The 16073-nt window shown below is 43.9% G+C and overlaps 1 protein-coding gene across 1 annotated transcript in view; it reads right to left on the bottom strand.

Moving 5' to 3' along the window:
* Positions 1-16073, bottom strand: part of PLXDC2 (plexin domain containing 2) — a 542926-nt gene that overhangs the window by 147913 nt on the left and 378940 nt on the right. The window contains exons 5-6 of the mRNA XM_077268328.1: positions 15591-15713; positions 12352-12470 (exon numbers count right to left, since the gene is read on the bottom strand). Of these exons, the coding sequence (XP_077124443.1) occupies positions 12352-12470; positions 15591-15713 (242 nt within the window). The remainder of the gene's footprint in view (positions 1-12351; positions 12471-15590; positions 15714-16073) is intronic.

The following is a 16073-nucleotide window of genomic DNA, read 5'->3' as shown; positions in this document are numbered from 1 at the left end:
AAAACGCATCCACATTGCGCAATGCAGGATCCCCTGGTGCCAATGCAAAAGCCCAATCTTGAGGGTCGCCGCGGAGCAAGGAAATCACAATCCCAACCTGCTGTGCAGGGTCTCCAGCAGAACGAGATTTCAGGGACAAAAATAACTTACAATTATTTCTAAAATTCTGAAAGCTAGATCTATTCCCTGAGAAGAATTCCGGCAAAGGAATTCTCGGCTCTGATACCGGAGCATGAACAACAAAATCTTGCAAACTTTGTACTTTCGTGGCGAGATTATTCAAACCTGCAGTTACACTCTGTAGATCCATTATAGACAGGTGAACATAGAGCCATTCAAAGATTAGAAGGAGAGAGAAAAAAAAGAAAGACTGCAGCATAGACAGACTGGCAAGTGATCCAATTAAGAGCACACTAACTACTAGAGAAAAAAAAAAAAAAAAAAAAAAATTTTCAGCAGACTTCTTATTTCTCTCCTTTCTCAGCCAAGGATTTTAACCCTTTAGTGGGCCGGTCAAACTATCATGATCTCCATGGCCAGAGAACTAGCATAAGCCTCAATAGGAACAAGCTCTTGGAAGATGTAACTATACTGACCATGAACTAAACCTACCGCATCATCTAGAAGTAGCCAGGTAGCATGTCCTACTTTTTATCCCTATATGCCCAGCGCCGGCCGGAGAACTAAATAATGCTAGCAGAGGGAAATATAAGACCTGACTCACCTCTAGAAAAATGCCCAAAAAGGAGACAGAGGCCCCCCACATATATTGGCGGTGATATGAGATGAAACAACAAACGCAGCAGGAAAATAGTTTTAGCAAATTTGAGGTCCGCTTTCTAGATAGCAGAAGACAGAAAGCATACTTTCATGGTCAGTAGAAAACCCTAACAAAACACATCCAGAAATTACTTTAGGACTCTGGCATTAACTCATAATACCAGAGTGGCAATTCCTGATCAACAAGAGCTTTCCAGACACAGTAACGAAACTGCAGCTGTGAACTGGAACCAAAATACAAAAACAAAACATGGACGAATGTCCAACTTATCTAGTAGATGTCTGGGAGCAGGAACAAGCACAGAGAGGCTTCTGATAACATTGTTGACCGGCAAGCATCTAACAGAGAAGCCAGGTTATATAGCGACACCCAGATCTAATCAGAACAGGTGAACAGGGAAGATGATGTCACAAGTTCAATTCCACCAGTAGCCACCGGGGGAGCCCAGAATCCAAATTCACAACAGGAGTCCGAGAACGGAATTCACAACAGTACCCCCCCCTTGAGGAGGGGTCACCGAACCCTCACCAGGGCCCCCCAGGCCGATCAGGACGAGCTAAATCGGCAGCATGGACATCGGAGGCAACAACCCAGGAATTATCCTCCTGATCATAGCCCTTCCACTTAACCAGGTACTGAAGCTTCCGTCTCGAAATACGAGAATCCAAAATTTTTTCCACCACATACTCCAACTCCCCCTCAACCAACACCGGAGCTGGAGGATCAACGGAGGGAACCATAGGCGCCACGTACCTCCGCAACAACGACCTATGGAACACATTATGGATGGCAAAAGAAGCTGGAAGGACCAAACGAAATGACACAGGGTTGAGAATTTCAGAAATCTTATAAGGACCAATGAAACGAGGCTTAAACTTAGGAGAAGAAACCTTCATAAGAACATAACGAGAAGACAACCAAACCAAATCCCCAACACGAAGTCGGGGACCAACACAACGACGGCGGTTAGCGAAACGTTGAGCCTTCTCCTGGGACAACGTCAGATTGTCCACTACGTGAGTCCAAATTTGCTGCAACCTGTCCACCACAGAATCCACACCAGGACAGTCAGAAGGCTCAACCTGCCCTGAAGAAAAACGAGGATGAAAACCAGAATTGCAAAAAAAAGGCGAAACCAAAGTAGCAGAACTAGCCCGATTATTAAGGGCGAACTCAGCCATTGGCAAGAAGGTCACCCAATCATCCTGATCAGCAGAAACAAAGCATCTCAGATAGGTTTCCAAAGTCTGGTTGGTTCGTTCGGTTTGGCCATTTGTTTGAGGATGGAAAGCCGAAGAAAAAGACAAATCAATGCCCATCTTAGCACAAAAGGACCGCCAAAACCTAGAGACAAACAGGGAACCTCTGTCCGAAACAATGTTCTCCGGAATGCCATGCAAACGAACCACATGTTGAAAAAATAATGGCACCAAATCAGAGGAGGAAGGTAATTTAGGCAAGGGTACCAAATGGACCATCTTAGAAAAGCGATCACAAACCACCCAGATGACAGACATCCTTTGAGAGACAGGAAGATCTGAAATAAAATCCATGGAAACATGCGTCCAAGGCCTTTTCGGGACTGGCAAGGGCAAAAGCAACCCACTGGCACGAGAACAGCAGGGCTTAGCCCGAGCACAAGTCCCACAGGACTGCACAAAAGAACGCACATCCCGCGACAAGGAAGGCCACCAAAACGGACCTAGCCACCAAATCTCTGGTACCAAAAATCCCAGGATGACCGGCCAACACCGAGCAATGAACCTCAGAAATAACTCTGCTAGTCCACCTATCAGGGACAAACAGTATCTCCGCTGGACAACGGTCAGGTCTATCAGCCTGAAACTCCTGCAGCACCCGCCGCAAATCAGGGGAGATGGCAGACAGAATTACCCCCTCTTTGAGAATACCAGCCGGCTCTGGGACTCCCGGAGAATCAGGCACAAAACTCCTAGAAAGGGCATCCGCCTTCACATTCTTAGAACCTGGAAGGTATGAGACCACAAAATCGAAACGGGAGAAAAACAGCGACCATCGAGCCTGTCTAGGATTCAACCGCTTGGCAGACTCGAGATAAGTCAGATTTTTGTGATCCGTCAAGACCACCATGCGGTGCTTGGCTCCCTCAAGCCAATGTCGCCACTCCTCGAATGCCCACTTCATAGCTAGCAGCTCCCGATTGCCAACATCATAATTACGCTCAGCAGGCGAAAACTTTCTAGAAAAGAAGGCACATGGCTTCATCACAGAGCCATCAGAACTTCTTTGAGACAAAACAGCCCCTGCTCCAATCTCAGAAGCATCAACCTCGACCTGAAAAGGGAGCGAAACATCTGGCTGACGCAACACAGGGGCCGAAGAAAAATGACGTTTCAGCTCCTGAAAAGCCTCAACGGCCGCAGAGGACCAATTCACCACATCAGCACCTTTCTTGGTCAAATCAGTCAAAGGTTTAACCACACTAGAAAAATTAACGATGAAGCGACGGTAAAAATTAGCAAAGCCCAGGAATTTCTGGAGGCTCTTCACAGATGTAGGTTGAGTCCAATCATAAATGGCCTGAACTTTAACAGGATCCATCTCGATAGTAGAAGGGGAAAAAATGAAGCCCAAAAAGGAAACCTTCTGAACTCCGAAGAGACATTTAGACCCCTTCACAAACAAGGAATTAGCACGAAGGACCTGGAATACCATTCTGACCTTTTTCACATGAGACTCCCAATCATCCGAAAAGACCAAAATATCATCCAAATATACAATCATGAATCTATCCAGATACTTTCGGAAGATGTCATGCATAAAGGACTGAAACACAGATGGAGCATTTGAAAGCCCGAATGGCATTACCAGGTACTCAAAATGGCCCTCGGGCGTATTAAATGCTGTTTTCCATTCATCGCCCTGTTTAATACGCACAAGGTTATACGCCCTCGAAGATCTATCTTGGTGAACCAACTAGCCCCCTTAATCCGAGCAAACAAATCAGACAGCAGAGGCAAAGGGTACTGAAATTTGACCGTGATTTTATTGAGAAGGCGATAATCTATACAAGGTCTCAGAGAACCATCCTTCTTGGCCACAAAAAAGAACCCTGCTCCCAACGGTGATGAAGACGGGCGAATATGCCCTTTCTCCAAGGACTCCTTTATATAACTCCGCATAGCGGCGTGCTCCGGCACAGATAAATTGAAAAGTCGGCCCTTAGGAAACTTACTACCAGGAATCAAATTTATAGCACAATCACAATCCCTATGAGGGGGTAGGACACTGGATTTGGGCTCATCAAATACATCCTGGTAATCCGACAAAAACTCAGGGACTTCAGAAGGAGTGGAAGAAGAAATTGACACCAACGGAACATCGCCATGTACCCCTTGACAACCCCAACTAGACACAGACATTGATTTCCAATCCAATACTGGATTATGAACCTGTAGCCATGGCAAACCCAACACGACCACATCATGCAAATTATGCAACACCAAAAAGCGAATATCTTCCTGATGTGCAGGAGCCATGCACATGGTCAACTGAGTCCAGTACTGAGGTTTATTCTTGGCCAACGGCGTGGCATCAATTCCTCTTAATGGAATAGGATACTGCAAAGGCTCCAAGAAAAAACCACAGCGCCTGGCAAACTCCAAGTCCATCAAATTCAGGCTAGCGCCTGAATCCACAAATGCCATAACCGAGTAGGATGACAAAGAGCAAATCAGAGTAACAGACAAAAGAAATTTAGGCTGTACAGTAGCAATGGTGACAGACCTAGCGAACCGCTTAGTGCGCTTAGGACAATCAGAGATAGCATGACCGGGGTCACCGCAGTAAAAACACAGCCCATTCTGACGTCTGTGTTCTTGCCGTTCAGTTCTGGTCAAAGTTCTATCACATTGCATAAGCTCAGGCCTCTGCTCAGAGGACACCGCCAAATGGTGCACAAGCTTGCGCTCACGCAAACGCCGATCAATTTGAATGGCCAAGGACATTGATTCATTCAGACCAGCAGGCGTGGGGAACCCCACCATAACATCCTTAAGGGCTTCAGAAAGACCCTTTCTAAAAATTGCTGCCAGGGCACACTCATTCCATTGAGTAAGCACAGACCATTTTCTAAACTTCTGACAATATACCTCTGCTTCATCCTGACCCTGACACAAAGCTAGCAAGATTTTCTCTGCCTGATCCACTGAATTCGGTTCGTCATAAAGCAATCCAAGCGCCAGAAAAAACGCATCTACATTAAGCAATGCAGGATCTCCTGGCGCAAGGGAGAATGCCCAGTCTTGAGGGTCGCCACGCAACAAAGAAATAATAATTTTTACTTGCTGAATGGGGTCACCAGAGGAGCGGGGTTTCAAAGCAAGAAACAGTTTACAATTATTTTTGAAATTCAGAAACTTAGATCTATCCCCAGAAAACAAATCAGGAATTGGAATTCTTGGCTCTAACATCGGATTCTGAACTACATAATCTTGAATGCTTTGTACCCTTGCAGTAAGTTGATCCATACAAGAGGACAGACCTTGCATATCCATATCTACACTTGAGTCCTGAACCACCCAGAGGTTAAGGGGAAAAGAGAGACAAAACACACTGCAAAGAAAAAAAATGGGTTCAGAACTTCTCTTATCCCTCTTTTGAGATGCATTAACACTTTGTCGGCCAGCTGTACTGTTATGGACCTGGTGGTTAGGAGCACCCGGAATGACCTGATGAGTAAACTCAAAATCGGGACTAGCTCTGGGGAAGGGGGAACTCTGCTGACCGCAAACCCTACTCTTATCACACACACTAGAAATAGCCGTGGAGCGTACCTAACTCTCCCTAGATGCCTCTTCACAGCCTAAGAGCTAACTACCCCTAAAGATAGAAATAGAAGCCTTACCTTGCCTCAGAGAAATTCCCCAAAGGTAAAGGCAGCCCCCACATATATTGACTGTGAGTTAAGAGGAAGGTCACAAACACAGGAATGAAACAGGTTTTAGCAAAGGAGGCCAGACTTAACTAAATAGTCAGAGGGAAGAAAAGGGAACTATGCGGTCAGCACAAAAACTACAAAAAGCCACGCAGAGTAAGCAAAAAGACTCCCCACACCGACTCACGGTGTGGAGGTGCCACTCTGCACCCCAGAGCTTCCAGCTAGCAAGGGAATATCATGATAGCAAGCTGGACTAGAATTTAGCAGTACCAAGAAATATATTCAGGAAGCAGTAACAACAAATGAACTAGCAAAGACTTAGCTTCTGCTGGAGTAGACAGGTCCTCAGAGAAGTCCAAGAGAGATCTGAACCAATACTGAAACATTGACAGCTGGCATGAAGTAACGATCTGAGTGGAGTTAAATGGGGAAACCAGCATAGCAATAAACGAGGGCAGCTGATAAAGCCAACCTCAGTGACCAGCAGTTCCGCTCGAAGCCACCAGAGGGAGTCCAAGAGCAGAACTAACCAAAGTACCATTCATGACCACAGGAGGGAGTCCGTGAACGGAATTCACAACAGGTTAGTACCTAGTAGCACCCAATTTTGAAAAGTATTGCAGCTTGTAAATGCATTTTGCAGCCAGACAAGTGTCTTTCAATTCTTGTTTAAGGGATTTTCATCCATTCTTCCTTGGAAAATTATCCAAGTTCTGTGAGATTCCTGGTTCGTCTTGCATGCACTGCTCTTTTGACGTCTAGCCACAGATTTTCAATGATGTTCAGATCAGGGGACTGTGAGGGTCATTGTAAAACCTGCAACTTGCACCTTTTGAAGTAGTCTATTGGGGATTTTGATGTGTTTTTAGGATCATTATCCATTTGCAGAAGCCATCCTCTTTTCAACATCATCTTTTTACAGATGGTGTTATGTTTGCATCAAGAATTTGTTGAAATTTCATTATCCAAGGAGTATCATTTCTCCTTGCGGAGATCAACATGCTAAGCATGCCGAGATGAGGAGACTTAAAGCCGCAATGCTCCTCTGGGTAATATGCTAATTATGCAAATTGTCTCTTCAGAGAGGAAGAGAGCTAGAACTCTAGTGCCAGCCATGTGACAAGGCTCGTTAAAGGGTCAACATTGACTTGTAGGATTGCTACCTTACAATAGGTGGCACTAGAGTTCTAGCTCTCTTCCTCTCTGAAGAGACAATTTGCATAATTTGAAATTTCCTTGGATCCATTCTCTCCTCTACCTGTGAAATGTTCCCAGTGCGATTGCCTGCAACACAACCCCAAAGCATTATCGGCATTATTCGATTATTGATCGACCCCCATGCTTAATGGTTGGCGAGATGCTCTTTTCCTGAAATTCTGTGCCCTTTTTTCTCCAAACATAACTTAGATCATTGTGGCCAAAGAGTTCTATTTTAACCTCATTGATCCACAGAACTTACCATATATACTCGAGTATAAGCAAATACAAGTATAAGCCGAGGCACCTAATTTTGCCACCAACAGCTGCTTAGAAGAAACCATAGCTATTGTTTTTTGGCACAAGGTTAGAGGAGGCTGAGTTTTTAGAAAGCTGAGAAATGTGCATCACCTGGCCCTTCCTAACAATGATGATGGACAAGCCATAACCTTCACAGGCTAATTAAGGTCTGAAATATTGGTCAAAGTTTTCTGAGAACACAAATCTCTAACTTTTGCTTCGGCACATTTTCCTTTTTGTAATTTTTAAAATGAAAAAAATGACTATATTTATATATATAAATATATATATATATATATATATATATATATATATTGCCTAAAATACAAAGGAAATGTGTCGTCTTTAACTTTAGTCTTTTTAGAGATCATTTCTAGAGATGGGCGGACACCTAGATGTTCAGGTCCAGTGGGTTCAGTGGAACAGTTATAAAACATTCAGGTTCAGGTACCAGAACAGTATCCGGACCCAAACCCAGACCCCATTCACTTGAATGGGGGCCTGAACATCCAGTGTTTGCTGCGCTTTTATGTGCATGACAGCACGGAAAACACTACTTCTGACCCTGCTGGTCAGAGAGCTGCAGTTCCCACGGTGTCAGAAGACAGAAGACAGCGTGAGCTCTCAGCTGTGATTATAGACACCTCTCCATTACTAACTTCAGGGCTTAATGTCACCTGACAATACAAAGGTGACATCAACCTCCCCAACTTTCACCCCACTTGCCACCGCTATAGGGCAAGTGGGAAGAGCTGGGCAAAGAGCCAGAATTGGCGCATCTAAAAGATGTGCCTCTTCTGGACAGCTGCGGGCTGCTATATTTAGCCTGGAGGGCAATATCCATGGCCCCTTACCAGCCTGAGAATACCAGCACCCAGCTGTCTGCTTTAGCAAGGTTGGTTGTCAAAAATGGGAGGGCATTTATTTAAATAATTAAAAAATATGGCGTGGGGAGCCCTCTATTCTTGATAACTAGTCTTGCTGAAGCTGACAGCTTAGAGTTGCAACCCCCAGTTGTGAGTTTTGCCTGGCCGGTTAACAAAGATACAGGGGAACGCACGCTGTTTTTTTTTTTTTTAATTATTAATTTACACCACAGGAGCGGCTGATGAATACTCCCATCCGATGCTCCTGCTCTCGCTTTATTAGCGGCTACAGATGTCTGATGATGGGAGCAGTTGTCCCATCAGCTGACATCAGTGGCCGGAGGTAAACTTTACACCTCCGATCACAGCTGAGCTCTCGTGCTGTCTTTTGACAGCGTGGGAACCGCTGCTGTCTGACCGAAGGGGGAGATTTCACCGCCGATCAGAAGCGGTGTTTGCCACGCTGTCATGCACATGACAGTGCGACAAACACCCGGGGTTCGGGCAGCCAAACCTGAACAGTAATATGGACTTACTAGTGAAGGCCGTGTTCGGTGTCCGAGTCTGTGTTCGCCCATCTCTAATCATTTCATGTTCAAATTACTTAACTGTTCACAATTACAGTAATTTTGACCAGGGGTGTCCAAATTTTTACATGTCACTGTATCTATAGGACTCCCTCCTCCCTGTCGGACACAGGCAGAAAAGGATGCCTGTGAAAAAGCAATATAAGGGCCCTTTGTAGTAATAGGTCTTCATAGTGCACAATTCCACCTGGAGGTGGTAGTGGGCCCTCTTACTTTTTCGGCCACAGTGCAGACATTGCACTAATAATTTTGTCCGCTCCTGCACCTCCTATCAGGAACATGAGTGTTAGTTAACCCTTTTACACTCGGTAGGATGGCAGGTATTGGCTACTTTCAAGCAGAGCTTCATCACTACAGTTCATCGTATTCACACGCCAACAGATGACTGCATAGACAGAACACGCAAATTAAATCCCTCGTCCAGATACAATCATTTCATTAGGCTTCTTAAATGAAGACGCATTCACAGACAAGGAAACAAACGACCCTTCATTCACTCTCCAAACACTGGTAGAGAACCTGGATAAATTAGAATAGAGCGCGTCTTCTGTCTGACTTATAATATCCTTAGCTGAGCACACAAGAACTTTAAATTGCAAAACCTCTCAGTTGTGACTTATTAAGGAAAATGCACATTCTGAGGAAACTCAAAGAACTGCTAGGAGAATTAGCTGGGCTAGATGACAATGGCATTACATCAGCATTACTGCAAATGTCCTTAGAATAAAATTAACTAGAGCATTGCCGGGCAGGGTTGGATCAAGAATATAGAAAACCCAAGGGACAAACACTTTGGTGGGATTCACTCTCAATTGTAAATTCCTGCAGAATATGTTTAGACAATATTATTCTTATACTAAGCACTGGGTGCACAACTATTTTAATAACTTAGAGGAGTACTCCATCTTAATAAGTAATGGCTAGTGTTGAGCATTTTAAAATGCGCGCGTGTCCTGCCTCCCATGACGTCACGGCTTGTGATTGGTCGCGTCGCCCATGTGACCGCGACGCGACCAATCACAAGCCAGAACGTAATTTTAAAATCCTGAAGGACCTGAAATTACGTCACGGCTTGCTGTGATTGGTCGCGTCGCGGCCACATGGGCGGCACGCGACCAATCACAAGCCGGGACTTCACGGAAGGAAGTAAACGCGCGAATTTTAAGCAAAGAACGCTGCCGGTTCCCTCCGTGAGGTCCAGGCTGCGTCGGAGAGGTGAGTATAGCAATATTTTTTATTTTAATTCTTTCTTTTACACATTAATATGGATCCCAGGGCCTGAAGGAGAGTTTCCTCTCCTTCAGACCCTGGGAACCATCAGGGATACCGTCCGATACTTGAGTCCCATTGACTTGTATTGGTATCGGGTATCGGTATCGGATTGGATCCGATACTTTGCCGGTATCGGCCGATACTTTCCGATACCGATACTTTCAAGTATCGGACGGTATCGCTCAACACTAGTAATGGCATAATGGTAGGATATGCCATCACTTATTTATCACTAAGGGGTCTGACCTCTTAGATCCCCACTGATTCTGAGAAAGCAAGGACTGCACTTCTCCCCTTTCATTCTCAGGATCTGTTGGAATCCCAAAGGTTGATCCCTTGTGATCATTAGCTGATGGTTAGAATTGACCGAATCTACCAAAATTCATCTAAAGTTCCCCCAAAATAAGCTTATTAGGTTGAGTTCTCTCCAGATCACAAAGCTTAATAAATCCAGGGGAGGGAAGGTGCTAAAGATAATAAAAAGTGATGAGCGAGTGTACTCGTTGCTCAGGTTTTCCCGAGCACGCTCGGGTGATCTCCGAATATTTGTAACTGCTCGGAGATTTAGTTTTCATCACCCCAGCTGAATGATTTACAGCTACTAGCCAGGCTGAGTACATGTGGGGGTTGGCTGGTTGCTAGGGATGCTAGGGATCCCCATCCTCCTCCTTCTCGACCTATCCTCTGCTTTCAACACAGTCGACCACTGCCTACTGCTACAGATTCTTTCTTCCCTTGCCATCAAAGGCCTTGCCCTGTCCTGGATTGCTTCATACCTTTCCGACCGCACATTTAGTGTTTCCCACTCCCACACCACCTCCTCATCCCGCCCTCTCTCTGTTGGAGTCCATCAAGGCTCTGTCCTAGGGCCCCTACTTTTTTCCATCTATACCCTTGGCCTAGGACAACTCATAAAGTCCCATGGCTTCCAGTATCACCTGTATGTGGATGGAACTCAGATCTACCTCTCTGGCCCAGATGTCACCCCTCTGCTGTCCAGAATCCCGGAGTGTCTATCAGCCATATCCTCCTTCTTCATCTCTCGCTTCCTAAAACTCAATGTAGACAAAACCTAACTCATCATCTTTCCCCCATCTCGTGAATCCCCCCTTCCTGATCTATCTATTATGGTAAACTGCATCACACTCTGTCCTGCACCTGAAATCCGTTGCCTCGGGGTAACTCTCGACTCTGCCCTGTCCTTCAAGCCACACGTCCAAACTCTTGCCACCTCCTGTCGCCTCCAACTCAAAAATATTGCCAGAATCCATCCCTTCCTCAGCCCACAATCTACTAAAACTCTTGTGCATGCTCTCATCATCTCCCGCCTCGATTACTGCAACACCCTCCTCTGTGGCCTCCCCGCTAACTCTCTTGCACCGCTTCAGTCTGTCCTTAACACTGCTGTCCGGCTAATCCACCTCTCTCCACACCACTCCCCTGCTTCTCCCCTCTGCAAATCCCTCCACTGGCTCCCAATCCCCCAACGAATCCAGTTCAAACTACTAACACTGATCTACAAAGCCATCCACAACCTGTCCCCTCCCTATATCTCTGAACTTATCTCCCAATATCTTCCCTCACGTAATCTTCGATCCTCCCAAGACCTCCTACTCTCCTCCACACTTATTCGTTTCTCACACAACCGCCTCCAAGATTTCTCCCAAATATCCCCCATCCTCTGGAACTTCACACCTCAACACGTCCGATTATCCACCACTCTTGGATCCTTTAGACGGAACCTGAAAACCCATCTCTTCAGGAAAGCCTATAGCCTGCAATAACCATTATGCCGCATCACCAACTGCCAGAGCTGCCGCGTCACCACCGCCAGAGCTGCTGCCTCACCACCACCAGAGCTGCCGCCTCACCACCGCCAAAGCTGCCGCCTCACCACCACCAGAGCTACCGCTCTCCCGACCTTCTGTCTCTTCCCCATTACCCTGTAGAATGTAAGTCCACAAGGACAGGGTCCCCTCCCCTCTGCACCAGTCTGTCATTGTAAATTTGTTTACTGTAGAGATGTTATGTGACTGACCGTTAGATATGGAAAATTATTTAAAAAAAATGTAATTAGATTAAAAACATATTTTTGTTAGCAATTTAATTTATTTAAAAATCATTAAAGGTTTTCTTTAGATGAGATTTAGAAGCTTTAGTAATACAATCTTGGGAAAACGCAGATTTTATGTTTTATGGTATTTTCAAACATTTATGGCATATGTGGCCAAGTTGTCTGTAGATCGATGTGGGAACCACTTCTGGCTGAACAGTCATTATGAGTACTGGGGTTACCAAAGGCAGCCACTCATGACTTGTCATGTACTTTTGCTATGGGATGGTATGGGTGGTATACAGAAGAAAAAGAATGGACCATTCCTTGTGTTTAGATATTGAACTGATATGACAGATACTTTTTCGGAGACTTACTTCTTTGTATCCAAACACTATTCGACCATCATTGATTAATGTGGCCTGAAAGGTGAAGCTTCCGAGACTGTAGTTATCTTGCAGGTGAACATGATCCCACTGAACCACCAGCGCAGTACCTGGAAAAGAAATGTAAAGATGAAGAACATTTCCCAACAATACATTCTTCTTTTTGCTTAAAGTGTCCATGTCATTTCAGGTAACTGCTTAAAAAGCTGAAGGTTAACAGTATTTCAGTCTACTATATGGCTTGTGTCCTGCATGTTTCACCAGTTCTTGCTTCTTCAGGTGCTATTTCAAATTTTTAGCTCTCTCTGAGCAATTGGGTTGAAACTAGTTGCTTTGATGTCTCCCATACACAGCACTCACAGATGTGAGGGATTCCTAGTCTTCTGTCTCTGTGTAGCACATGTTCAGAAGTAGTAGCAGCAGTGCAGGTCTGTGTGTGACTGTGCCTACCCCTGCCCCTCTCTCTGCTCCCCTCTACATAGACTACAATAGTCAGCTGTAATCTGACGCCTCAGTGAGCTGGCAATATGTCTTGTTTTGACCAAGATGGGTTTTAATGTGTTTCAAAGTGAATTATTTTGAAGTGAAGTTGACGAGACAAAGAAAAACTGGCTCATAAGTGGAGAAAATAGATTTCTCTGATCGGATATACTAATAAGTTTCCAATATTCCCTTGTACCATTGAATAATGTAGAGTTTGTTGAAATTACAGAGACCATTTAAAAGGGTTATCCGGTCTAAAACTACAAGTCTGCAGTCACTCTAGGTGATTAGATATGGGGCTGTGTGAAAGCTTATCTTTTGTGACCTGAGCTGATGTTTTTACTGATACCATTTTTGAGGTAGATATGAAATTTTGATTGCCTTTCATTGCATTTTATTGCAATTTTGCGGTGGCCAAAAAAAAGTAATTCTGGAGTTTAGGTTTTTTTCCCTCATTACTCCGTTTGCTGATCGGATTAATTTATTTTATATTCTGATAGATCAGACATTTCTGAATGCGGCAATCCCAAATATGTGTATTTTTTATTTTTTTAATGGTTTTATTTTCAATGGGGCAAAAGAGGGGTGATTTCAACTTTTGTGTTTTTTTATCACATTTAAAAAAACATTTTTTTTACTATTTACTTTATTTAATAGTCCCATTAGGGGACATAAAGCTGTGATTAACCAATCATTAGTGTTATATATAGAATTGCTGCAGTACTGCTGTGTTTAACAGAAATTACGATCGCCTATGAACATTGGACACTGGCTTGCATTCACAGGAATATCGTAATGACAGACACAGGAGTCATCAACAAGCCCCAAGGTATCATGACAACCCATCATTGCCTAACCATCATGTCACTGTTGTGCTGATGGGAGCGTAGAATGATGTGCGCCCCTGTCACCATGTGTTAAATTCTGCTGACAGAGATTGACAGCAGGATTTAACAGGTTAATAACGGCGCATGATGGCTGATTAAATCAGCTGTTATGTGTCAGGAAAGATGCGGGCCCACATGACATATGACATAAATATATGTCATATACCATGTAACCATGAAGGATTTAATCCACCATACATTTCCAGAGATATGGGCCTTTTTATTTAGTGTTGATTTTTACAGTCTATCCAAGGGGGCTTGGCTAAAAGAATTCACTGGGGGGTGTACCTTTAGCATTTTCTAAATTATTTCCCTGCAAGTCATGCCCCCCTGCAAGTCCATTAAAATTAGCATTAATTAGAAAAAGGCCCACATATCTTTAAACGTAAGGTGGAATTTAAATAACATGGAATATTTAGGAGAGCAGATCCACATCACTGGGAGAACCATGAAGTGGTACAGCTTTATCTCCTCCTGCCCCCACAATGATCAGTTTGATTGGTTCAGGGCAGGAGAGAAAGTTATCAGGACCTGCACATGATTAAAGATGATATAGCAGATGTCACGGGTTTACTGAGACAGAAGACCGTGCTGTCTGATTTCTCGTACCCCTGCACTGATTAGAAGCACTTCACCTGCATATTAAACAGTGCAGGTTTCTCCTAGCAGTGCAGGGGTTAAGCTGTTCAGTGTTGGCCAGTCCCCTCTGCTATATATACTCGCCTCTGGCAAACTTGCATTGCCAGATTTAGTTTGATACTGCTTGGTTCTGAAGTTGGAGGGGTTGGTTATTTGAGGAGGCATTTTTGAGTGTTGTTGTTCAGGAGACTGTTGCTTGAGGATTGATTTGTATGCACATCCTCATCCTCTCCTATTTGATTTTCCCTTCCATTACTTTCCGGTGTTCCACTCTGTTTTTTATGAGTGCATATTTGTATGACTGGTATTTTAATTTATCCCTGTACATCTTCCCTTGTTAGTCTGCTTTGTGTATTCATATACACAACAACTCCCAACTTCCCTGGGTTGGGGAGGGGATAGATGAGGGCTGATTAAGGAGCTCCATAAGGCATGTAGCCTTGGCATTTTCACCATCAGAAGTAATCAAGGGAGCAGGGATAACTAGGGCACCCCGAGTTTTAGGGATAGGGAAGGAGCCACTAGCCCTGGGATATCTTGCAATTGCGCCGTGACAGCAGAAGTGAGTGTGTATGTGGCACAACTTTGAGAATGTAGTAGAGCTGAGTATGTGTTTATATGTAGCATAGCTATGTGTGTATATTTGTGTATGTAGCAGAGCTATGTGTGTATAGAGCAGACATGTGTATGCAACAGAGCTCTGTGTGTAGCAGAGTGGTGTTTTGATGTAGCAGTGTTGTGTGTATGTAGCAGAGCTGGGTGTGTATGTATAGCAGAGCTGAGTGTGCATGTACTGCAGTGATGTGTACGGTATATGTGTGTTCTGCAGAAAATGTATATCATGTGTGTGATGTAAAGCTATATATGTATAATACACATGCTGCAGAGAAACACTAACACAAGATCCTCCATATTCTACTATTGTGCATTAAAATTAAGTAATATTAATTAAGACCCTTCCACTCATCTCACATAAAATTTTAATTAGTAAGAAATATGTTTTTTCTTGGTTTCTGTTGTCTAAACCTAGGGTGCATACTATACTACAAAAATACGGTAGATAGTAATTACCTCCTAAGGAAAAAAAACTGTGATTTGTTAATTAAAGTGTTTAGGAATCTATTGATATCTATTATCTACATTTCCTTTGCGTAAACTTATTTTTTTATTCCTGGTGAACCCCTTTTTGAGCATGTACATCAACATGACTTTGATACATACCATTGTCAAAGTATCTGACTGTAGAGTTTCTGGACACGCTCGGATCAAAATTGGCCATCAAGGGAGCGATATATTGTGTTGCTGTGAGCATCCGATGAACAACTTCTCCTGTGTATATAAAACCTGTAGAAAGCAGAACGGATAATATAATCAGAGTTCTTCTAGCGAGTTTAACAGCAGGGAACAGAAAATGCTAACAGCAGCTTTATGTGTACCCACCGGAAGATCGCTTTATCACTTTGCTGATCTACTACGTGCCAAAAATTTGCCAATTAAGTGTATTTTATATGTGTTTTGCTAAATTACAGAGGTTCATATACAGCGAAGCAGAGGGAAATACATCTGTTTGTAGGACAGGAAAATGTCAGATAAGCATATGGATAGTCATTCTCATTTCTACTTTTCCGTGCTTACCTATTTTCTGCGTAGGTTACTGGATTTTGTTTTATGCCATCAGAATTACCTTTATCATATTTTATAAAA

This window comes from Ranitomeya variabilis, chromosome 6, assembly GCF_051348905.1.
Source record: "Ranitomeya variabilis isolate aRanVar5 chromosome 6, aRanVar5.hap1, whole genome shotgun sequence".
Taxonomy (NCBI): Eukaryota; Metazoa; Chordata; class Amphibia; order Anura; family Dendrobatidae; genus Ranitomeya; species Ranitomeya variabilis.
This window is presented reverse-complemented; position numbering and strand designations above follow the sequence as displayed.